Below are 25,312 nucleotides of genomic sequence, written 5' to 3' on the forward strand. Positions count from 1 at the left end.
CATGCCACATACTTTTGGAGCAGCCTACTCAAAGTCTTAATCAAAACTATTCTGTAAAAAATGGACCAAAGTTTTTCCCTCAGCCATGTAAAACATCAATTTATCAAATCTTGTGGCAAAACAAGTTTGTGGGTTTAGAGGACTGTTATTTTTTCACAATGAAGCAGGATGGTTTGGAAAGCTTTTTGAAAATGTTTTGATTTACTCAGGTTATCCATGTTTGATATTAAAATCAGTCTTATCTGAAACACATAAATGTGGAAAAAAGTATATTTTTTAACAGGGCTGCCTAGTACAATCTCTTTGGAATAGAAAGCTAGAAACCAGAGATATTGCCTTACCTTTTCTTCGTCTTCCCTTCTTGTCGCGGGTATATTATTTCCTCACCTCCATATTGATATCTTCCTCTCTTTTCTTTATATTATCTGGATTCTCTTCCTGCCTCTCTGACAGCGTCTTCTTAACAAAAGGCAGCCGAGTGTGAAAGCAGGAAAGAAGCTATGTGTTTTGGGTGTGTTTGACTGGTATCCCGTTTGTCTGCAAAAAGAAAGATGGTATAATTAACTAAATGATAAATTGTAAATCAAGTCAGATCTTTATTTGTTTCCCTTCCTCTAGTAGTACTTCGCCACTTGCTATTATTGTTCCTGTCAAATTAATTTTTGAAGCATTTTTGCTTGGAAGTTGTCATCAAATCAGCAACAGCAAGACGTTGTCTGACCTTAGATTTGTTGGTTCATTTAATTTATCAGAGGTGTGGAAATGATTTGAACCTGAAAATAAATTATTTCATGTTAATTTCTAAATGTACAATGTAGTGGAAAAGCAAAACAAAGCAATTTTTGTCAAATGAAATTAATTCTACGGTGTCTTTTATTATTGACTTTGCTCAAGCGTACATCCATCAACAGCACTTGATGGCAGCGCATTACTGCAATATTATTCCACCTCAATCAATACAATAATGTTTCCGCAAAAAGGGTTGCTTGAGAGTCAAGCCAATAATGCAGATTAAAATTTAATTGAATTTGGAATGGGAAGAAAAAAACAATAAAATGATAATGCAGTGACCTTTCCTACAGTTGAGAGAGACGCCTTTGTCAATGCCTTCAGCGCTCGGCTAAAACTGACACCAGTTCGGACCTTGCATGTAGAGCGCTGATCTTGAGAATGGGTTCAAAAAAGTGAGAGACCTTTGTGTGCATCTGTTTGAATATTTCCATTGAATTCAACTCTAAGATACTTTATTGACCCCAAAGAAAAATTAGATGATGTTGTAACTCATTTAATTAAAGTTATTGTAGATGGTGATGGGTGTAGGCAGGAAAGGTCTACTGTAGCAGTCTGTACTACAGAAAACCTGAAGAAGCCTCTGACTGAAGACGCTGTACATTTCTATGACGGACTCATGAAGAGGATGGTCAGAGTTATCTGTAATTTTCTTGGTTTTCTGAAGAATTGTTCTTTGCACCATCATCTTCAGAGGTTCCACAGTCGACTCCAGAACAGAACCAGCCAATTTGGGTCTCTGGTTCTGATGCCGCTGCCCCAACAGATGATGGCAGAAGCGATGACGCCCTCAACAACAGACTTAGAGAAGATGAGCAATTTTGAAGGACCTTAGCTTCCTCAAGAAGTACAGTCTTTTTTTTTTTTTTGTTTGTTTGCTTTTCCAGCATAGTTCGTGGCTATGCTAACTAGCCTTAGCGTTCATGACAGGCTCCATTGTGAAGAACTAGTTGTAGTGCACCAGAGAGCAAGCGGGAGTGTGTGTGAGCATATAGAGTGATTAGCATATTGTTTTAAAATAAACATATTTTTTTATTAAATAATAATAATTTTACAAGGATTTATTCATCACATCTTTTTACTTTCACTTTACAGCCATGCACTACCCTGTCTCTGTCCATCACATTCAAGCTCAATTAAATACAGTGAAGCCTGTGATTTCAGTGTGGCAAAAGGTGACACAGTTCAAGTCATCTGAATACCTTTGCAAGGTGCTGAATTTCTGTGTCTCGTTGCCATTTTTCCACCTGGGCAACCTGTTCTTATCGAAGTTGTACACGGCTTTCCCCTCCCACTTCACCCACTGGCACAGTCTGTGTATGTGTGTTCGTCATACCACTGTGTGCAGCCGTCACTGTGATCTCACATCAGTCAGAGGCTGCTGGGCCACACATTGACATTCCAGACTGCCTGCCTGCCACTCTGGCAAAAATAGATATGTAAAACGACAAGTTCCCTCCCCCTCAAGCTTTCCCACGCATAGTTTGTCTGAGCTGGTGGGGAGAAAAAGAGAGGTCTCTGGTCTGTGTCAGCTCGGATGAGGAACAGTCAGCAGAGTGTGTAGAGGAGAGTGACACATCACCGTTTAAGAAAATGAGATGGAGGAAGAGGTTGAAAGGAGACAGGGTTCATACCCTTAACCAGTGTTTGCTTTGATTGGAAGGCGGTTGTGTTTTCAATGACTGGAGTTGCTGTGTCCGGTTTGAGATTTCCAATAGGCTTTGGAAATGTAAGTTGAACTGAAAAAAAATAATTGAATCAGTTTGAATGTATCTATGACGTTCAGTAGACGGTAAAGGTTTGTTCTCTGACAAGAGGTCAGGGAATGGATCCAGAAAAATAAAAAAGTTAAATTACTCAATATTTGTTGATATACTGTCTTTGTACAGCAAACATAATTTTTTGTGTGATTCCATTTCTGAAGATTTTTCACATATAGTTATATTTCCTGCTCTAACAGAGTGGAGATGCACAAAGGGAGGCAATGAGGAACCTCACCTCAGAGTCGGCTCTGTACAACAGGTTCAACAGGTTGTCATTTGACAACTTGAGCTTTTTATACAACATTGAATTATATTAAAATATGCAAACAAACAAATTCCTTTTTAAAATAAGGATTTGTTTTTGTCCAAAAATGTAATGTCTTAACCATAACATCCCTTTAGTGTGTGCTTGATCAAAGAATGCATCTGCAACTAAAAATAATACTTGTAACATTAACATGTAAAAACATCAGCCTTTTCTGCTTGACTTAACTTTAATACAGCGTATGGATAATCTGTTGATTACGTTTCCAATTAACCAATTAATAATTGGATAGCAAAAGGTGATTAGTAGCAGATTCTTCTTCTAGAACTGGGTAAGACTAAAACTAGGCAAAAAGCTTTAATGACAGGAAATAACTAATGAAGACAGTTAAGTACATTTATTAAAAAACATATTGGATGCGTTTACATTTTGAAAGTTTTGCAGATAGAAGTCAGGAGACTGACTGGCTCATTCAGTTAGCCCTTTGAGACCTAAAGATAAAATCTATTACTATTATTATAGGACTTATTTTCTTTCTCTTAAATCATTATATGTTTTATTAGATGCATTTTTGAAACTATTGTTATTCCTGCTTGCTCTGTTTTTAGATTTGTATTGGTCTCTCTCTCACCCTCTCTCCCTCTCTTTCACCCTCCCTCTCTCTTTCACCCTCCCTCTCTCTTTCACCCTCTCTCTCTCTCTCACCCTCTCTCTCTCTCACCCTCTCTCTCTCACCCTCTCTTACCCTCTAGCTCTCTCACCCTCTCACCATCCCTCTCTCTCTCTCTCTCTCACCCTCTCTCTCTCTCTCACCATCCCTCTCTCTCTCACCCTCTCTCTCTCACCCTCTCACCATCCCTCTCTCTCTCTCTACATGATATTGTTAAAACACTAAAGGCAGGTCATGTAATAGAAAGATGTTTTGGTTCAGCTCGGAGTTCAGAGGTCAGGCATAGCTTAATAACAGAGCCACTGGTGATGGGCCAAAGCGTCTGACTCAAGGACAATATCTAGTGGTTTCTGATATAGTTTGTGAATTAGAGCTGTCTTCTCTTCAGGGCCAGCCTTTGATTTTCTTCTGCTCCTTGACTTTACAAAATGAGACTTGTCAAAATACAAATTAGCTTTTCTTTCTTCTTTTCGATTGAAAGGTTAAAGGTAAAGCTTTGCATCTATTATTGTCAATCTTGATTGATTTACAACACAGGCGGGGTGATCTGTGGCTGATGTAGCCGCATGATGGATTGGAACCTCCTTCAGAGGCCATAACTGTAATAGATTTTATACAGTACTAAATGGTATAAATGCATTACTGCAGCAGTTGGTGCTAAATTGAATATCAGACGCCTCAGACTTGATGTGGAGGAAGAGTAAAACATGTTTAACCTCCAAGCCTGGTGCTTTAGCAGTCTCTCCGTCTCCTTCTGATATACATTGATGTAACTATCTTATCATTTTTTATTGTTGCTCTGACATTTATCATCCACCACTCTGCTGTCTTTTTAGGGGGAAATATATGGAAGATGTGTGACTTTACAAGGCAAATTCATTTTGTATAGATGTGATGTATTATGTGGGAATCAATAAAACCTTGATGGATAGTGCTTAGCATCACATGGTGTGAAGTAGATGTCAAATTGCTTCCTTTTCGCTCTCTTTCAGTTTCTCTTTTCTGTAATTTACCAACCAGGGTGCTTCAGGACGTTTCAAAAGATTGCATTTCTAAAGAACGTGAAACTGCTATCTGCTCTTTCTTAAAACCCCCTGTGTTCAAACATACACATTTTTTCCCCCCAACTCAAACAGAGTGATGCCCACGGTGACACAGAAGGCTGTGAGTATAATAACATAAGCTGTAAGTGAGCTGCTTTGTGCGCTTTTCTCCAGCTGAAGTGCTATGATAGTTTACTCAGTTTGCTGAAGCTTCTCATGTTGCCTGGAGAAGTATTGCTTGTGCAAACAAAAGTTTTAAAGTTGCAGAAAACAGAAAGCAAAGGTTAGCCTGTTTACAGTCACTGTGCAGACCCGTAGTCATTATGGAAAAGCCATGCTGTGGAGCGTCTGTGTGTACGTCTTGATTTTTCTTCTATTTCTTTATGAAGAAATAAATCATGTTAGTGAGAAGGAAGAGTTTTTGCTTCAACTCTGTTGAACCTGCAGACATATTTGTTTCAGGACAACCTCCGCATCCTGAAAGGGTTTTATTATTCATGTTTCTACCAGCTGACATTAATTTTCAGGTGCCCTTGCAACCTGACCACAATGAACCCTAGAGGGAACACTTTATCTTAGTCTTCGAAGTGTTATGTTGACCTTTTGAAGTGGTCATCACACAAAAGAAACTAAATGACCCCCAAAGCGCAGTGTAGCAGCAACAACTGTTGCAAGGTTTGCGCTCTATTTTCAGTGCCCTTAAACCTCTTTGACTTGACTGACTTGACCAGCATGTTTGATGGCACCACTGGGATGACTGATGAGTCCTCTGGCTCCACCCTGTTTCTACCCATCTGCTGTGATGGATGCGGGAACGAGAAGAGCACAGGGTCTTTGGATTTCATTTACTCAGACCTGTTTACCTGCCGTTATTGATTTCGGGGTGTGTTGTTAATGTACTTCGGATCTTGGAGTGGTAGAGGGTGTGTGGAAGGGAACTGTGGGTTTTGCTTGATTTTAATTTTTAAATTAATCACCAAAGGGGTCGCAGACGCACCCGGTGATGTATTGGAATGGTCTAGTTTGGTGGGTGGCTCCCCTCACAGCAGGCTTGGATCATGATTGCAGCTGGCTGATATATTTGGAAATAGTCCTCTCCTCTTGAAGGAGACGCACCCTTTACTGATTTCATTTGCAAAGCTTTATTTGGGTGCACCAGTCTCAAAGATATTAAATCAAGGCAGTACAAGTCGACAGGTTCTTTTGTTTTTTGTTTTATTGTATAAAATAATATAGAGCCACCATCTTTTCGCCTTGCCCCCAAGTTTAAAGTTCCTTCCAAATCAAATATATTCAAGGTAAAGATATCCATTAAGTTGTGGGATGTGGCACGATGCCAGCATGCTGTTTGTCTTCCACATTTCTTCTCCGTGCCTTTATTGGTGTTTCTGCTTCCTGAGCACTGACCTGTAGTGAAATGAAATCGTAGAGATGACAGTCCCATTTTTCACTGGCATGTATTAGGCAACCAAAGTCTTTGAGATGAAAGCGGATTTGATTGTCAAAAAAATTGCTACCTTAATTTCAGTAATTTGAGTGGAAATCGACTCCGATTTGTACCTTTTCAGAATGTCGATTATAGCAATTTCCTCCCGAGGGAGATAACCTGAAAAGTACATCTACTTTCATTTCTACAGTTGAAAAACTTTTTGCTCTTTTTTTTTTTTTTTTTGCAAATTTAGCAAATCTAGCAGTATTTTAGATTTGTGTACTAATGGTTTGTTAAAAAGGATTTCATAACTCTCCTGCACTTACTCAGGTTAGCCAGCCTCAGAGACTAAGACTAATCTAGTTAGAAAATAATTGAAGTTGAATTCTGCTTCTTAAAAACGTCAAATTTCAAAACAATTATGGCGGCTTAGAAAAGCAGCATTTTATAATTTGATTTCCCCTTTTTTTTTTGCTCATATTTGTTGGGTTTAGTGGTTGCAGCTTTGTCAAGAGATTCAGAATACTTTAAGATGGCTTGAGCCATAAATTGTTTCAGTGTTATGTGTATAGTTATAGGCCTTTGATAGCTTTGAAATGATGTTGTACAAGTTTAAAATGTAAATATAAAACAGTCAAAACATAATAATCTTTAGAACCAAACGGAGCTTTTAAACTGTCATCAAATTTACATTGGACAGAAATTTACACAGAATCTTACGGTGTGCGGCTAGTAGTTATACTTTTCTGTGTGAAACCCATTTCTGATCAGAGTGACTGTTTAACATGAAAAATAATGTAATGAAAAAGCAAAAATAGTATACCTGAAGTGAGCACTATTTTCCAACAGAAACCTTCTCTGTCAGGTAGACTAACCATTAGTTTGTCAGTGTTGCACAACCTCCTCAATTTTCCATGTAATTAATTCCTGGCTTCTGTATAAATAACTGCGCGAATAAACCATAACGCATGTTGATGACTTTTTGGACGCTGCAATTGTTTAAGACAGAGTTGATTTTCTGACCCTGTTGGACTAGCTATTGTCTTCCACTTACAATATTTATACCAAATAAAGACATATTAGCTGCTAATATAGTGTTTCATCAGAACTTCAGTGGTAATAGTTAATCAGTTCCACTGTTTCCTTCAAACTAGTTTTCTTTCCAACTTTGAAAAATAAATAAAAAATATGTGTTGGCTTTTCAGTCCAGTCTTTCCTGGACCAGTGGTGCTCCCATAGTCCTGCTGAGTGTCGCTGTAAATCACACCATCAGATGACCACAGCCCTGCGTTGACATTCACGCCCACAATAGTAAGGGACAGACTTGGCTAGAAGAAAACCAAACACTGACCAACCAGAGTGAGATTTGACAATGGAGAAGTGGCTTAAGCTGCCTGCTAATAAACTAAGTTACACAGAATCTTACGGAGCAAGATAATAATAAGAAAAATCTATGGAAAAAAAAGTCGTAAATAATGCTCCACCATCAGCTGAGTGTATTATCAGTGGTTGCAGTTATGTTTATAGGCAGTCTGTTATTTTATTAAGATGAGAGGATTGTTTAGGATTTCTGTTTGAAAGTTTGTGTTTGACTCGGCAGCATTTATAGGCACTAACTGTAAATGTCAGAAATGCTGTTTGTCATCATAAAAATATTTCATAAACACCCGCTGATGTTCACAAATTAGACTGGAGATATTTAGACATCTGATTGTGGGATGATGAACAGATACTGGGATTTGTGGTGGTAGACTAAACAAACTTACTCATGGTCTTTAAGTCCTCCACAATAGAACAAATTATAGTGAAAGAGAAGCATATGGGGCACTGTTGTAGCTTTTTAATGCGGATCTAGCTTAAACACCCGCTTGTATGTTTAGCACTGCAAAACAAAACTTTCAGTTGAACTCATTTGTGTGTTTTTTTAATTTTATTTTGATTTAGGTAGATCAGAAAAACACCCTTAGTTTGAAGGCTGCTAACGCCAAGGTGCACATCTTATCCATTTTTAACTATGAACCCCTGATAAATAGTGCCATAATTAAGCTGCCTTGTGGAAAATAATCTCCTTCTGAAATTTTTTTGAAGCTAATAATGTCAAAAGACTTTCTGACATGTTCACTGTTGTTCAGTACAGTTTTCCTCAGTGTTTAGGCTTGCCAGTATACCTCATCAGCAAATCGTTAGAAATTTAATTAGGAGTCCTAAAGCACTCAATGATAATTTATTTCCATAATTCCCCAATCAAAGTATTGAATTTCCTGTTGACACTCAGTTAAGCACAATGACCTGTCTGAGGTTGCCAGGTATTGATGGAATCCCCGTTTTAAGATTCACTAGCCCCTAATAAGATCCCAACGGACCAGCTTCTTTTGATGCATATAAAAACACACGTATACTGGGCATAATGACGGAACAGAAAAGCAAAGAAATATCTTTTATTATCCCTTGGCGGGGAAATTCAGGTCTACCAGCAGCAAAGCAGATAGAAGGATGCAGATCCACGTAAAATGAAATGAGTAAGGATGAATCTAAAACAAAAGAGAACAAGAAATGTGCAATTAGTAAAACAGTATATTCATATTTGAAGAAGTGTGAAGGGGAGTACTATAATTGAAAAATCATTAGGATATTATTAATGTCATATTAGATATGACTATTCAAGTTATGCCATTCGAAAAAAGTGTTTGTAAGACCTTGATTAAGTGCTTAAATTATAAAAATGTTGACCATATTCTCTGTAACAAATACTTTTTCCTACAGTTTTCTATTGAAGTTTGCAGTTTTATTACCTTCTTGTTTTTTTTCTTTCATAACAAAGACCTGACATCTAGTTTCCTGGTGAGAAATGATACTTCAGCTACCCCTGTGGTAATGATTTGTGCATGCATGCATATGCTGTTAGCAGGTAGAGGTGGTGTTTCCTCATCCATCACAAACAGGAGCTGTAAGATTAAATACAAATCTTTCAACCCCAATGATGGCGGTAACACAGACGTACAAACACAAACAGACAGAATGCATGGGGACCACAGACAGTTAAGGTGTTGGGAGATTGCATAGGATAAACAGAGGAGAATCATGGGAACTGGAAGAGAAGGAAAAAGATAGATTTGAGATGAATGAATAGGAAAATATAAAATAAAGTCACACACTCCAGGAGGAAAATAAATTGCATCATCTTGTAACAAATTTTCCCTTCACTGTGTGCAATGACTTTTATTGGTGCTCTACATATTTTATGACAAGGTTTTTCAAAACCATAGGATTGATAAGCATGATGAGTTTACGCCCAGAGGTTGCGCTAGATTTTCACGTTTTCTGTCATTTTTACTGACGAGGTCAAACAAATCCTGTCATACTTTTTTTACCTGACAATTTTTAAAATGATTACGACATATTCCATTATATTTTATCTTTATTCAACTTAACAGAGAATCCAAATCGTGTCATCAGACATCAACTTTTTATCTCCACAGTGATGAAAACTATAAATTGTGGCTCCAGTAACTACATATTAACAGTGGGATTAATCAACTGCATTTACATTATGGATGATTTGCTCATATTTGTACACAGTTTTGCCCACTAACAGCTAAATTTTCCCCCATCCTGTGCTTTGACTATGCCATTCTAAAACACAAATCTGCTTTGCATTAAGGGCAAACCTAATTTTTATATTGAGTGTAAATTTCTGAAATTTAATTTGAAATAATCAAAACATATTGCTTCCCAACTGTCCTTTACAGTTGTGACATTGTACACTTTCATATTGTGATGGTGATAGCAATTCAATAAATATTATAGCTCTAAATAAGACAGAGATTATTATTTCATACACAAACTGACTGTTCTTGCTACTTGGGCGAAATCAAATGGCTTCATTAACACATTTACAATCTCTTTATTCTTCACAGTCAGTGTAAGATGAAAGGAATGATTCAAATAATATAGCTCGCTGTCAGTAAGCATCTTCTATTTTTGTGTATTTTCTTACATTCAGAGTGACTTAAGACGATGGGAGAGCACAGCTGCTACCAACTCCTCTGCTTCTCTCACACGTTGTGTGTTTGCAGCATGCCACAGCAGAATCATTTCTTGCTTTATGTAAATCTGGGAAGGCAACTGGACATTTCATTTTGAATTTTGAATGTTTACTCAGATCGAGTCCCCGGCAGCCCAAATGAACACCTGTGACTTAACTTTATTCTGTGCCAGCCCGATGTCCTGTTTGGGTCCCATTGGACATCTGTAATTCCTCGCTGAAATTGCTGAGAGACCCCACTGCTTCCTTACTGCAGCTTAGAGAACAAATATGGCTTATGACATCTTTACATTTACTATTTTGCTGCTTTTTACAATTCATACTTTTTAAATAACATCTTCATACTGATGCTGTGCAAGTGTATTTCTGCTATAAAACTAGGCATGTATGGACACCGTCCCGTAACACTGAAGTCTCGGCTGCAGACTTTATCTTCTCTGGTTTCTCACTTTCGCCATTCTCATTGCACTGAAATATGTCAGATGACCCATTATTCTAAAACATTTCTTATTTTTATTATTCTTTATTCTGTAAGGCTTTAAATTTGGCTGCCAACTTTAAAATTGGAAAAACACGCCATCAGTTTACATAAACTTATCATTGTATGAATGCCATATTTTTTAGCCTTTAATGATGTGGGATTTACTGTTTTTTTTTATTTTTTATTTTTATTTATTTTTTTTTTTTTACATAATTATAATATAACATCCAAATTTAAGGATTTTTGAAAACACTAATTGGTCGCACAACTTTGAACTTTTATTGAAGTTAGTCAAAGTTATGGGGTGCATAAATGTGTAGATTTGAGGCTGTAGGTATATTTTTGACTCATTGTGATCAATCAAACCAGTACAGTTTGGGAATTATTTAAATTTATCCCTAAAAGGCCAAAAAGGCGATAAGGTATTCATGTATGTATGTAAAGTGTAATTCTGAGCAGCGCTATAACTGCGTCTTCCTCCAGTTAAACATGAAACCTTTACAAGTACTGCTCTTAAACCTTCCCTTGGTTCTGAAATGTAACACTTAACTTTGAGAAAGTGGACCGTAAAATTTCAGTCATAAATTGCATTAAATACTTTTTCTTTATATCTTTTTATCCAATCAGTGGGAATGTTTGGGATCGCTAAATGTTTAATTCTGATGAAGAGAGGCCATTATGACACTAAAGTTTAAAGTCCAAATTTAAAATGGGCTCTGGGAGTCACAGTGTTAATAAAAGAATCCCTTCCCTGGGCAAAAGGCCAGTAAAATGGCTGGCTTTCTTATATCTGCGAGATGGATTATAAATGGCTTGAATTCAGGCTGCCATCAATCATCTGCATTTTCTCGGTTTTCTCAAACATGTAAGGCAGGATGGTAAGGTAGATGGCTGTCGAGGAAAGGCTGTAAGCTTTCTACTTTGAAACATAAGTAAGACAAGTCTTGTATTACAACTTACATACAATAAATTGATCTAATTTGTGATGCCGGTCTACAAATTGCCCCTTTATTCTATTCCTAGATAAGTTTTACTTTTTATTGCCTTGTAATACGGCAATAAAAATTTATTCAGTTTGTTACAAGCAAAGCCGCATGAAATTATTTAAATCATCATTCATTGATGGTCTGTTTCAACAACTTCACACAATCTTGGATTTCTTTCTCTTGTGAATGGTATTCAGTTGGGAACTGAGCTTTAGCCGTTTACTAGAGGATCCTAGAAACAATGTGTTTCTATCACACTGGATTGTTTTACTCCTTTGAGACAATTTACTGTGATGCTGCTGCCTCAGTCTTTCTGTCATTGGATGATATCCACCCTGGCATTTAAATTTGTTTCATTGAAATCTAACTTTACTTATTACCTTGCAGCATCTGGAGAAAATTGTTTTTTGGACACAAACCTCCACGCAATCTTGGAACTCTGTTTTTCTCTTCCCTCAGCTGCCTGGTGTCTTATTTTTCCCCCCTCGTCTCTCATCTCTCGTTCAGTGCTCTACTGTTAAAGAATGCAATCTAATAGGGGGAATGCATTCAATTTTAGACCAAGATATTAGCTATTATCTGATATCCATTTACAGCAGAGGTGGCCTTGTGATCTATAAAAAAAAGTATCTTGAATGAAAGGCTGGGAGCTATTTCTGACCTTGCTTTGTGTCTGCATCCCTGTGATAAACTTTTTTTTTTTTTTTTTTTTTGCTGGTTTCTTGAAATAAATTTAATAAAGTTTGTTTGTTTTTTTCAATAATTACTTTTTTCATTTGTGAATAATTAAATTACGTTTAAAAACACAATTCTGTTCAAAGGTTTTGCTGGCTAAAATACGCTAAAATGTAAGTTCTACCCCTAAAATAGTTTAGCAAACTATTTGTTGGTATTGTTTACATTATTCATTTATCCATCAAATATTTTAAAAATGTTCATAGTTTTTGTAATGAAGAATATGTTCAGTCTATCTTTGATTTGATTTCTCGAGCCCAGATCTGTTGGACTGCTGGTTATTATTTGATATTATGTTTTTATAAAATGTCATTGCATTTTTCTTAATATTACATGTTGTGTTTACCGATGTAGCAGCTTCAAGTGAGGTAATATGCAAAATTATAACATCTTTATTTATTTCTTCATTAGAAAACTTTTGAAGTCAATTTTTAAATACAAACTAATATAAAATTCAGTACATTTTGTTGCACAGAATATTCCATTATTTAGTTTTTTTCTAAAGCTATTTTAAAAATTATTTTTCTCACCGGTGATATCCATAGAAAACAATTTCAAAGGGGGATTATAACACAACTTACCATGACTGTAATTTAATTTTGTGTCATGACATCTCAGGATATTAAGATGGTGCAATATTTCCTTTCTAAAAAATAAAAATAAAAAGTAGATGCTTTTAGTGTGTGACTTTTAGTGTGTGACTTTGTTTGGTGAAGTAGATTTATAAAAATATGACCTCTGGGGAAAAAAAAAAGTGATTTAGACTTGAGAAAAAAAAGTAAAAGTAAGACAAAAGAAATGTCTTCAAAGCTTTTTGGCAGTAAGACCTTCTTGGAATGAGAAAATCATGAAAAACATCATTTAGGACTCGTCTTTTTATGCTGCCCCAGAAATTTATTCATTTATTTTTTTCAAAATCGAGTTGAAATTGGAAATTGACTTGTGTATATACTTTTAAAAAGCATTAGTTTCATGAAATGTTTATCTGACAAGCTTACTGGAATTACTCTCTGTAAGAAAATCAGGGGGTATTTTCAATATAGGTCATGTATACAGTACTGTACTATAAGTTAATCATAGCACTCAAAGTACACTCAACTCTAAAGGTAGATGCATTAACTAGACTGTAGTTTGTAATACTCTCTTTATATTTTATCCGTTTTTTCCCCTTCGTCCTAAAAGTTACAGTGAGAGATTTTATCCTTAATTTATAGTGAGTCTGGGATGGACAATATCACATCTAATCAAAATCAAATTCACTGTAATTCTGCAATTACACCTTGAGGGAAGAGCAGATTAAAGCCTGTCGCCTTTAGATGATTGAATTAGAACATGTTATTAAAAAGGATAATGAGTATGCGAAAGCAAACATTAGGCTTTGATTACTGCTCTCAACAAGAGGTAATATTTAGCTAAGTGAAAAACAGCTTATTAAATGTGCAAGCTTATCAGGCAAATATTGTTAAAATAACCAGCAGCTCTGCAGCCAAGTCTCTTAACTGTGTTAGTCAATAATGGGAGCATTTTTGTGCAGTTAATTGGAACGGTCGGATCTTCTGTCTGAGCCTCAAAGTGGAAACCTGAAGTGTGTTTATGTTTGTGTACAGGTGATTCAGCTGGTTTACTTTTAATTACCGAATGATGGTTAAGGGTGTGTGCTGTGTGTAAGGTGGTAATTAATAGCCTTACACTTGATTCTGTGAATAAAACCCTGCCAGTAAAACGCTCGCATATCTTGGTGAAACCAGTATTAATTGCAGTGTTTGGATCAGATCAAGTCATAGTGGAAGCATGACGTCTGAAAATGATGCATTTTGTTCGTCTTTGAGTTCATTGGCCAGCCCTTAATTTACATCGCGATTAGAAGTTTTTGTTTTGATAAAAAGTGCAATCTATAGCAATGTATGCAATGCAATGGTTTTAATTGCAACTCAAAGTTACAAATATAGTACAGAGCAGTGGTAGGCTGAAGTAGGTTTTGTGTAAATAGAAAGCGTACGTACAGAAAGGCAAACTCCGTAGCTTGCACCGTAGAGGGCCCGATGCTGCATTGTAAGCGAAGTGATTTGAGAATTCCTATTCCCAAGCAGGTAATTTGAGTCTTGCAGGTGGATGTTTGGTGGTTATAGGGTCACCCTTGAAGCCAGTCCCAACTCTAATAAAACCAGAGAGCAATGCAGGACCGCAAGGCTAAAAACCCCCATTAACTTTCTTCCCTTCAACATGGGGACAGGTAACCTAATGACCCTGCAAAGCTGCCATGCTCCCTGATCACATGACTTGGGAGTTTCAGGGTTGATGACTTGGCACCTGAAGCGAGACATCATTCTAGGAGAAAAATACGACCTGCACCTGAGGAAATAAGAGTGAAGCAGATTTCAATCTTAAAAAATAAAATCTAAAGCTTAGCTCTTCATGGATTTTCATGCTTTATACATTATGAAAACCATCACTTGTTATATAACTTGTGGCTTATACCTTCTGATCTAACTTATTTTCTTCTCTCTCTTACCATCCTCTTTTGTCATGCTCCTTGCTCTACGCCTTTCTACTATTCTTTATGTAGTGGGACGCCATTACGGAGATGGATGAACACAATCGACCCATCCATACTTTCCAGGTTTGCAATGTGATGGAACCTAACCAGAACAACTGGCTTCGCTCCAACTGGATTTCTCGACAGGCGGCCCAAAAGATCTACGTGGAGCTCCGCTTCACCTTGCGCGACTGCAACTCCATCCCCTGGGTTTCTGGCACCTGCAAGGAGACATTCAACCTCTTCTACCAAGAGATGGACGAAGCCCACGGTGTCAAATTTAAGCCCAGCCAGTACACCAAAATCGACACCATTGCTGCTGATGAAAGCTTCACTCAGATGGATCTGGGAGATCGTATTCTCAAGCTCAACACGGAGGTGCGGGAGGTGGGACCCATGACCAAAAAAGGCTTTTATCTGGCTTTCCAGGACATCGGCGCCTGCATTGCATTGGTTTCGGTGAGAGTTTACTACAAGAAATGCCCCTTCACGTTGATGAACTTGGCCTCGTTTCCAGACACGGTCCCTCGTGTGGACTCTTCCTCGTTGGTGGAGGTGAGGGGAGCATGCATTGATCACGCTGAAGAAAGAGACACACCCAAACTGTTTTGTGGAGCAGACGGAGACTGGTTGGTCCCCCTGGGAAGATGTGTGTGCAGCGTCGGGTATGAGGAGATTGATGGCTCATGTGTTGGTAAGTCTTTGAAACTGCTGTATTTATGTTTTATTCACAATATTGTCTTGGACAGACAAGCACCCACAGCTGGATTATTATTTTCAAACTCACAGGGAGTCTCCGATGGACTTCTCACTCCACAGAGTTTGTCCATACATTTATATATATAATTGCTATTGATTTCCCAATTTCTCTGGATTTGTGTGTGTGTGTGGTATTTTCCCTTCACATTGACAACTTTTAAACTAGGCATTTCAATTAGAATTAACAGCCTAACCCTTTGGGTAGCATTATTTCCTTGAATTGAAGCTGCCTGAGGAGTTAAATTGGAATATTAAGCAAGAGGAATAGAGAACTTTACACATGCTTTCTTTTTTATGTCTCTCTCTCGTGGGCTGTCAGTGCACTAAAACACTGTCTCTGCATTTAACTTCAATTTTAAAATTTTTATGAAGGTAAGGTCTTAAAATTGGCACAACCTGTGCTGTTATTTCAAGCATCACATAAAGTCCTTATAGTCAATGTACATAGGACCTTCAGTGTCTCATGTTCGTTTCCCACATGTTGTGTCTACATATTTACTCAGTTAAAGCACACAAAGAGGTTTGGAGGTAGGATACAGTGTTTCATACAGCAATGACAGTCATGCATTTTCACTCAAAGAAGAGCAAATAAATTGTTTTTGCACTTTTTAACTGACGTTAAAATCTAATTGTATTATTTGCTCCCCAAATTTATTCTTCTTGGTAATTATGCACACCCTCCATTTTGCTGCTCTCGAACGCTAAAGACATATTTATACTCTGCTGGTATTTTTTAGCATGACTTTTCAGTTTACCACCAGTATTACTCACTGAAGCCTCTCTGGAGAATAAGTGAGAAGTTTTGCCTTGTTTTGGATCACAAATTTGCTGTCAAAGAGCTTTAGCATTGCTGAAGCTGCATGTTTATATATGTATTAGTAAATGCTTGTGCGTGCACAAATACGAAAACACATGTTGTGTATTTTTGCAGAATATATATGATATAATCCCATGTTTTCTCCTAAAACATGGCATATAACCGTAGAGCACTTTTTAAAATTTTTTTATCTTGATTCAGATTTTTGTAAGTGAGGTTAAGAACATAAGCAGTTACTATCTTGACAGTTACATAACGTTTTTAGCATAAATTCAGATTAGTTGGCCCCAGAGGCTGCAGCTCAGGCTTTATCCAATAAAGGCCAAGACCTTTATAGAGTAATCAACCGATAGAAAAGTGAGGTAGCGAAATGGTCAATAAAATGGACTTCACTTACACTACTACATAAATTGTCCTTTTTATGCCCTTTCAGACTTTTTTCAGCCTGTTATCTGTCTAAGAAGTCTTTACAGAATTACTGTTGAAGCACCTTTTCCTACCTCCATTTCCCATGTAAATAATCAGTGGCTTCTAAGTTAATAACCATCAAATGCAAACATGGTAATGATTAATAAAGTAGTGTTGAAATGAAATGAAATGAAATTTTATTCGAACATGATACAAATATAAAAATAAAATAGTGCACAGTAACAAGAAGTGCATAAGAAAGAAGAGAAAATACAGATTTTTTTGTTTCAGTTAACATATCATGCTCAAAATGGGGTAGGAAGAAGTGAGAACTTATAAACTCCTACCCCCTAAACACTTGAAACTTTAGAGTCCTACTGTCATTAAAAAAATCAAAATCAAAGTGGCAGTCAGAAGTAACAGTTACTGATATTTACCTATACATTTTCCCATTTTATGCTGGTTTGTCTTTCTAAACCCTTACACCAAGTTATCTGCAATACACACCTTATTGCTTTCTGTCACCCATATGTGTATCTATTGAAAATTACCTCTTTGTACTTTCTTTTGAATTGTGTTAAACTATTGCTTTGTTTTAAATCTTCATGTAACTTGTTCCATAACTTTACACCTTTAATTGAAATACAGAAGCTTTTTCTTGTTGTTCTAAAATTGCGGATCTTGAAGTTTGAGTGACCCCTTAAGTTATACCCCCCTTCTCTTTCAGAAAACGTGCTCTGTATGTGCTCAGGTAACAACTTTTTAGATACTTTGAACATAAACTGAGCCATTTTAAATTCTACAAGCTCGTCAAATTTGAGAATTCTGGATTTTATGAAGAGTGGGTTTGTATGCTCATAATAACCGACATTATGGATGATTCTAATGGCTCGTTTCTGTAGGACGGTTACCGGATGTAAAGAGCTCTTGTAATTAACTCCCCACACTTCACAGCAATATGATAGATATGGTAAAATCAGAGAGTTATATAGAATATGAAGTGATTTAGCATTCAATACATGTCTAGCTCTAGCCAATATGGATATACTTCTACTGAGTTTACTCTGTAAATGTTTAATATGAGGTTTCCAACTGATTTTGTCATCTATTATTAGACCGAGGAACTTATTAGCAAAAACCCTTTGTAGAGTTACGTCCTCTATTTGAACTTGGATTTCAGTATTTTTATAACAGTTCCCAAAGACCATGATTTTCGTCTTGTCCAAATTTAGGGATAATTTGTTATGGTCAAACCATATCTTTAACTTACTAATCTCTGAAGTGACTGTTGAGAGAAGATGCTCTAAATTGTCGCCAGAGGCTAGAATATTTGTGTCATCAGCGAATAAGATAAATTTTAATACATTGGACACTTTACTGATATCATTTATATAAAGATTAAATAAAATTGGTCCCAATACTGATCCTTGTGGTACTCCACAGACAGTCTCCTGCCAATCAGATTCCACATCTCCCAATTTCACAAATTGTTTCCGGCTCTTTAAATAACTCCTCATCCAGTCAGAAACTACTCCCCTAATTCCATAGCGTTCTAATTTTTTAAGTAAGATTTCATGATTTATTGTATCAAAAGCTTTCTTTAGATCTATAAATATCCCTACTGCCAGTTTCTTACTATCTGTTGCGTTGGTTATTTCTTCTATTAAGTCAGTTACGGCCAGCGATGTTGACCGGTTTGCTCTGAATCCATATTGACTGCTAATAAGTAGCGAATGTTTTTCTATGAATTGTTCCAGTCTTTTCTTAAAGAGTTTTTCCAGGATTTTAGAAAATTGTGGGAGAAGAGAGACAGGCCTGTAGTTAGTGAAGAGGTGTTTGTTGCCAGTTTTATACATTGGTTTGACCTTAGCTATTTTCATTTTGTTGGGAAATGATCCTGTTTGAAATGATAAATTGCAAATATAAGTTAGTGGTTTAGAGATTCCTTTAATTACTATTTTAATAGTTTTCATGTCCAGATCATCACAGTCAGTGGAAGTCTTATTTTTACAGTTATTCACAATGTTTATGATTTCTTCTTCTAGTACAGGGTTGAGATATAAGGAGCTGGGATTAACCTAGTAGTTATTTTTGACACTGTTGGTGTAAGACAGTATGCTTGCCTTGTACTTGGCTTTAGCCTTCAGAATCTACTATTTGTAGTGAGTGAAGACGTCAAGCAGGTAAGATATTAACTGCTTTCGATCTTTGATAAGAACCTCACTTCAAAACGCCTAAATTACCCATTTAAGGTATCCAACTTCACAATTGTTTTAGTTCAGGGCTTGAGAATTGCTAGGATACGTATACACATGTTTGCTCTTTTTGACATAATATATACCTTCAAGAAAAGATAAGAATTTATTTTATGAGTTTTGTAGTCAATTTTGACTCTGAGTCACCGATAAAGTGTGTTAGCCAGTATGTCAAAACTTTAAAACTTAAGTTTATCTAAGAATCAAAACCGTTTCAGGAGGTTTTGTTTTAAAAATGTTAGTCTGTCTGAAAAAATGGTGCAGGGGTACCTATGATGAGACACGCTTGTATGTATGGTGTTGTTTTGTACATCAGTGTTCAACCACCAGCTGTCCGAGGGGCTATCTCAGTGAGAAAGATTGGTTGCAGTTTGATCCTGAGCCCTCTGATATGAGCTTTAGGTTATCACTGGCAGTACCACTCACTGGGAATGCTACTTTCAACAAGGTCCAATGCAACTCCTTTTTAACCAGCCAAAGGCCTGATGTCAGGTCACCAGATACACATGTCTGCAGATCTGCAATCTGCAAGATACCTGATGTGCTTGCACAGAGAGTGGCATCATAAACCTCTGAAAGATTCTTGATTTAAAGGTCAACTCCAGACTGTATGAAAACAGATATCTCACATTTGTGGACCCGGTTAACTTCCTAAATTAAACAGGATGTATGATCAATATCACAAAGCTTTGAAACTAATTACCCTTGAAGGCAAACAACAGCTTTGTTCCCTGACAACAGTGATCTATAGGTCCTCTGTTCTCACAAACTGCCGCCTTGCTTTGCCTACTGTAGAACAACTCTTTCTAGAAGTCTCCCTGGATCTTTTCCCTCATCCAGAACCAGATGTCTTTGCAGAGCTGATTACAATTTGTGGAGTGACACAGGTCGGCTAAGCCTCCGAGCTGCACCTGCAGCTGCATCGCAATCAAGAGGGCAGAGGTGAAACTGCAGCTGTGATTAGAGTCCAACTGTTCCAAAAATGCTGCCTTTTTTCATGTGCACTCCTTAAATAGTTTGTAATATTCTGAACTGTTTGTTACAAAACACAGTGTGTAAAGGTAGAAAACCCACTTTTTAAGGCAGAAATTATTACAAATTATTTTTTTGCCAATTCAATTGTGTTAGATGTTTTTCTTTAAAGTGGTTAAACATCTAGTCTTCGTAACGTCTGTGATATCAGCCATACTGAACTGAATTATGTCATTCCAAACGTTGCACTGTTTGCCCTTTTTTGTGATTTACAACCGTCCTAATCAAAACGTCAAATGGAGCTAAAATCCAAACCTTTGTCATTACCAAATTAAAATATTAGCAAGATCTAAATTGTCCCCATCATGCATCCCTGTTCAGCTACATACAGTATATAACAGAATTTAAATCAACCTTTGTTTCCCCGGCTCTGTGCTCTCTCTGAAGCAGATTTCACAGTTGACTAAAGTTTAGCCCTTTGGGCAATGTGATGGCATTTTCCTGCAATGTCAGCCCTGAAATGCAGCTCCCGATCATTGTTCCAGGACTCAAACAGGCTTCGTTATTAAATGCCTCCACACAAAGGAGCACTGGAGCACCTTGAGCATTGAAGGAGAAGGCTGAGGTGGCATGCTTTCAGTCCCCACTTTACAACGAGCTGTTTTGTTAGGAATAGAGGCTGTTTAATTGGGCTCCATAAAGGAATTAGTTCTGTTTTTGTTTTGAGGCATCGCTCAACTCGGTCGGATTTTGGCTGTGTTTGGATAGACAGATGACAGTTTTTGTGCCAATGTTCAATGATTTCAAGGTTACAATTTACATTTACATTTTACAAAAAATGCCAACGTGATAATTTCGTTTTTGTAGATTTTAGGAGATTCTTCTATAACCATTTCTTATTTTACAGTGATCTGCTTATTTTTGGTCATTCTTGTGATGAAAACTCTGTATATTAACTTGTAGGGACTTATTAACATTTCGTTATAACTTATTTAAAAGTAGTTATCGACATGTACTGAGGTTTATACTAATATATTGGCATTGATCCACCTTCTTTGCTTCTCATCACTCCTGTCGTCCACCGGCTTACTGTGAAGGAAAGCACTGACCATCTGGTCTTTGTGGTCTCTCTGTACTTTCAGTACTGTTGTTCTACCATTTCTCTAGTTAGTTCCCAGTACCTCAGTTTCCTGATTCTTTCTTAGCTGCTTTACAGTAAGTGACTGTGCCAATATTTTTGCTGGATCTGTTAAATAAGGTTCTTATATCAGAGTTTTCCCTACACCCTCTTTAGATTTAGGTAGAGTAATTGCATCTCCTTCCATCCTTCGAAACTCACCCTCATGTTACAGCAGGTAAGATAAAGACTAAAAAATCCAAGCAACATAAGACAAACTGCCGTAAATGCAAGATGTGCAGTTAAAAATACTAACTGAACCGCCTTGCTCAACATACCGGAGCTATTTGAGATTAAATGCTACTATGGCAAACAGATTTAGGACTCCAGTTTTGCCATTCCTTTGCTGGTTGCTGTCTGCTGCCTGTTTAGTGTTCTGGATTTTGAACTTGTTTTTTTTAGCCTAATTATTTTTGCATCATCCTACCTTCCAGCCTGCCAGCATTCATTTGAGCCACACTTCATTACCATCACACTAACAAGAAATGGGAGTTATTACATTTGCAAAGTTTTCTGATTCCCATGACATGAGCTCAAGTTTCTGAATGAGACTGCAGGACTTTATTTAAGTAAACAAACTCTAACAAAGCACCAGATATATAAAAAAAAATAAAATAAACATTCCTAGTAAGAGCTCTGTTACAGTTTTAATAAAGGGTTCACTTCTGTAGAAAGATATTTTTCAACAAAAATAAATTTCCTATGAGTTTAAATTGGTGCCTAAGTCCACAGTGATTTTTTTAAGAAGCAATCTCTTGAGTACTATTTAAACTGTGTTGTAGAGCTGTTATTTCACTTTTTACCCAACAGAGCCATCTGTTTATGTACATTTTCCAGTGTTAATTTGAAACCACTGCAGCACGAAGCATTCTGCAGAGCGAACTTAACAGACTTAACACACCAATGGTGCTGCTCACTTACTAATTTAATTAAATTTCAATACAAAAAAATATTTTGCTGATCCCATAGGGAAACTGCATGTTGGTTCAACTCATAATATCCCGGTTGTAGATGCTAATGGCTGCAGGAAGTAAAGATATTCCGAAGAAGCATCTGACTGAAGACACTCTGTTGTTGTTTAACAGTCTCATGAAGATGACCAACTTGGTTAGTGGAGCCGGAGTTTCAATTACAGCATGAAGACAGTCAGACAACAATTACAGCACATATCCTTCAACCTGTCAGCCATCTAAACCTGTAAACTTTACTTCAAAAGGAGTAAAACAAGCAATTTATCTTCATTACAGGTTTTCGTCTTCCCTAGGTGGTGAAAGAAAGTTTTCTTTAGAGTTGTCAATGCATGCATATATCTGCAATGTCATGTGAATACAAAGATATGAAGAAGCATAAAAATATTTACGTGTGTAAATATTTAGTGCATCAGTGTTCTGCATGTGTGTAGGTGTGCACGCATGAGTCACATGCAAACTGTCCAGTCCAGAAAATGTTGATTGACACACACACACACACATTTCACACATTTGTTCTCTAGGAACGCGTTTCTCCCTCTCCTCCTCCTTCCATCCCTCACACTGTAAGACAATCTGGCTGATGCTGTTATCGCTCTGTGTTTACAGCACAGCCCTTGTGTGTTTGTCAGGCTCTGTGGAAGAGCTCTCAGCAGTGCTATGAATAATGTAATTGCCGCGTGTTTGGGTGGGTTTATTTATATGTGAACTCCAGCGAGTTTTGTGTTTGTATCAGAGCGGATCTGCCCTGCAACGGGTTGAGGCAAACTAGCTGCAATTTATTTACATTGTAAAATCTTTCTTTGCCATATGCTTGGAAAATGATTGGATTCCACATCTTACGTATCAATCAATGCCCCGTGGAATAAAACGAACACATTTAAATAACATTTTGTGACTTGACGGTTTCTTGCCTTATCATAAACCGCAGTGCGAAAGTTTAGTCATTTCTCATCTTGAAAAACTTTTCTTTCAAGCCTGCTTGTTTTCCTTAAAGTAGCCTCTTGACATTTCTTCTGATCCTCTTTTTTTTTATATAGATTTTCTGCTTTTTCTCTCATTCACTTGGCCATATTCCAAGTAATGTTTAAACTTAAATCTAACCTAGGACTCATTTAAGCAGGACATTCTTAAGAAATTCATATTTTCTATCAGCATTGTGCTATAATTTTCTTTCTTTGAATGCATGAGCAATACTAAAGGTAAGTTTTATAAACGCAAGATTTCATTTCACCAGCAAAAATGTAGTTCTCATAAATATCTTTGCTAAACCCTTTAATATTTTTGAAAATATATATTTTTAGATGCCCAGTTTCAGTGTTATTCAATCATTAGTTCTCTTTTCCTCTTTTTAAGTACATAAAAAAGGAACAACATATGTTGTTCTTGTAAGGGACAAGGAATGGCAGAAAACGAGTGAAAAATAAAAAAAAAACTGTAAAGACCAAGACCAGCGTAAGAGATGAATGAAAGAATCCGATTCCAGGGTTAACACAAAAACATAGGGAAGAAGGTTTTCCAGGAAATTTAAAAAAAAGTAGAAGTACAAAGTGTTGGAAAGAGTAGAATTTACTTAAAGAGACGGACATCTATTTCAAGACGTCAAATTACTTTGTTTGATAGCTTTGTTTTAGCTGAAGGCAACAGATTCTTGATTGTCCTGTAAAATAGCACTATGTGCCTTGAAAACACATGCCACCCCTTAAATAAACTGATTTGCTTTCAGTTTAACAGCCCTAACCGCCTAACCACTCTGAAGAAGAAAACATTTGAAAAAAATCTGGCCTTCAAAATTATATTTTAATGTTAAATAAACTGACCCAAAATATTTACCTTTACATGCTGGTAATTGTGCAGATAGCAGGAATAGCTGTGTTAACATTAAGCGTTGTGCTTCCATAAACATCTTGATGGAAGTTTCACTGATAAGACATTTTCAATTACAGCATGAAGACAGTCAGACAACAATTACAGCACATATCCTTCAACCTGTCAGCCATCTAAATGAGATGTCGCACACACACAGACGCGCATAATCAATTACATGAAACACACAGACAAAGATGGAGATGGAGAAATCCAAAGGTACTAGCATTATGGCAAACAATCATACAAACCAAAAAAAAAAAAAAAAAAAATCTGCTCACATCAGGAACAAGAAATCAGAGGAAATAACATTTTGCTCATTGTTCTTACAAACAAACACATGGAAACCCACCAGGGGGCTTAGGTTGGAAGCAGAAATAGAGCTGTTTACAGATGGGCTGCACGGCAGGGAGACGCTGTGACATTTCAGAAAAGTATGGTTTTAGTTAAACAAGGATGGCCCCTCAGGCTTAATTGGGAGAGTCTGGAGAGAGCGAGAGAAACGGAGTGTACCATGGCGGTGGGTCATAACATGTCATATGAATTTAATCCCCACTCACTCAGAGTCGCCGCTGACTTGTCATATATGACAACATTACATATTCAGCTATTTTACAGGGGGGAAGTTTTACAGCCTCACATAGCATTGTCTGGAAAATGTCACATACAGCTTATAAATTTTAATTGCTCTATATTTTTGATCCTTTGGGGTGCAAATGCCACACTCAATACAGGAAGCTGCCTTTTTTTTTTACTTGATTTTAACTTAAAAATTAGCCTGTTATGTTATAAAAAACTACTTAATATGAACCTTTTATGATCATTGTCTGATATGCAGTGGGTGCAAAATAGAACTTTTAATTTTACTGTCTATGGCGTCTGTGATGATCCAGCAGCCTTTCCAGGATCGACCAATGACTCCAGGAGACTCTAAACCAGTGGTCCCCAAACTTTTCCCTGTGAGGGCCAAATAACTTTTCCCTTCTCTGGTGGGGGGCCGTAAATTGTTGACGGGGGGTGGGGGGAAATGCGTTTCTCGATTGATTTTTACCCAGAAAGCACATGGGTAAAACCCATCAGTGTAACGGTCACTGGGACTGACTAGTATATATTCCATTGAGGGAAAGTAACTTTAACATATTAATTTCTTAAATGTTAACATAAAGGCTCATTTTGAAGTATAAGTTGCTACTTACAGGCATCGCTTCGAAGGATTCAACCTGGAATGCGGCGTTCATCTGCTCTACCGCTAGCAAACAACCGTACTGATTAAATAACATAAAAGTCAAGCAGTTCCCTAAAAGTCCAACAGATGGCAGCAATGCGCCCCACACTTTACAGGACACAC

At 37.1% G+C, this 25,312-nt stretch overlaps 1 protein-coding gene across 2 annotated transcripts in view; it reads left to right on the top strand.

The window, feature by feature from the left end:
• Positions 1-25,312, top strand: part of epha6 (eph receptor A6) — a 200,166-nt gene that overhangs the window by 38,785 nt on the left and 136,069 nt on the right. For both annotated transcript variants that reach the window (XM_088001921.1, XM_088001925.1), the window contains one exon: positions 14,773-15,436. In XM_088001921.1, the coding sequence (XP_087858047.1) occupies positions 14,773-15,436 (664 nt within the window). The remainder of the gene's footprint in view (positions 1-14,772; positions 15,437-25,312) is intronic.

The sequence above is a fragment of the Poecilia mexicana genome, unplaced genomic scaffold (genome assembly GCF_051168715.1).
Source record: "Poecilia mexicana isolate PSO_F unplaced genomic scaffold, ASM5116871v1 scaffold_2, whole genome shotgun sequence".
In the NCBI taxonomy this organism is placed as follows: Eukaryota; Metazoa; Chordata; class Actinopteri; order Cyprinodontiformes; family Poeciliidae; genus Poecilia; species Poecilia mexicana.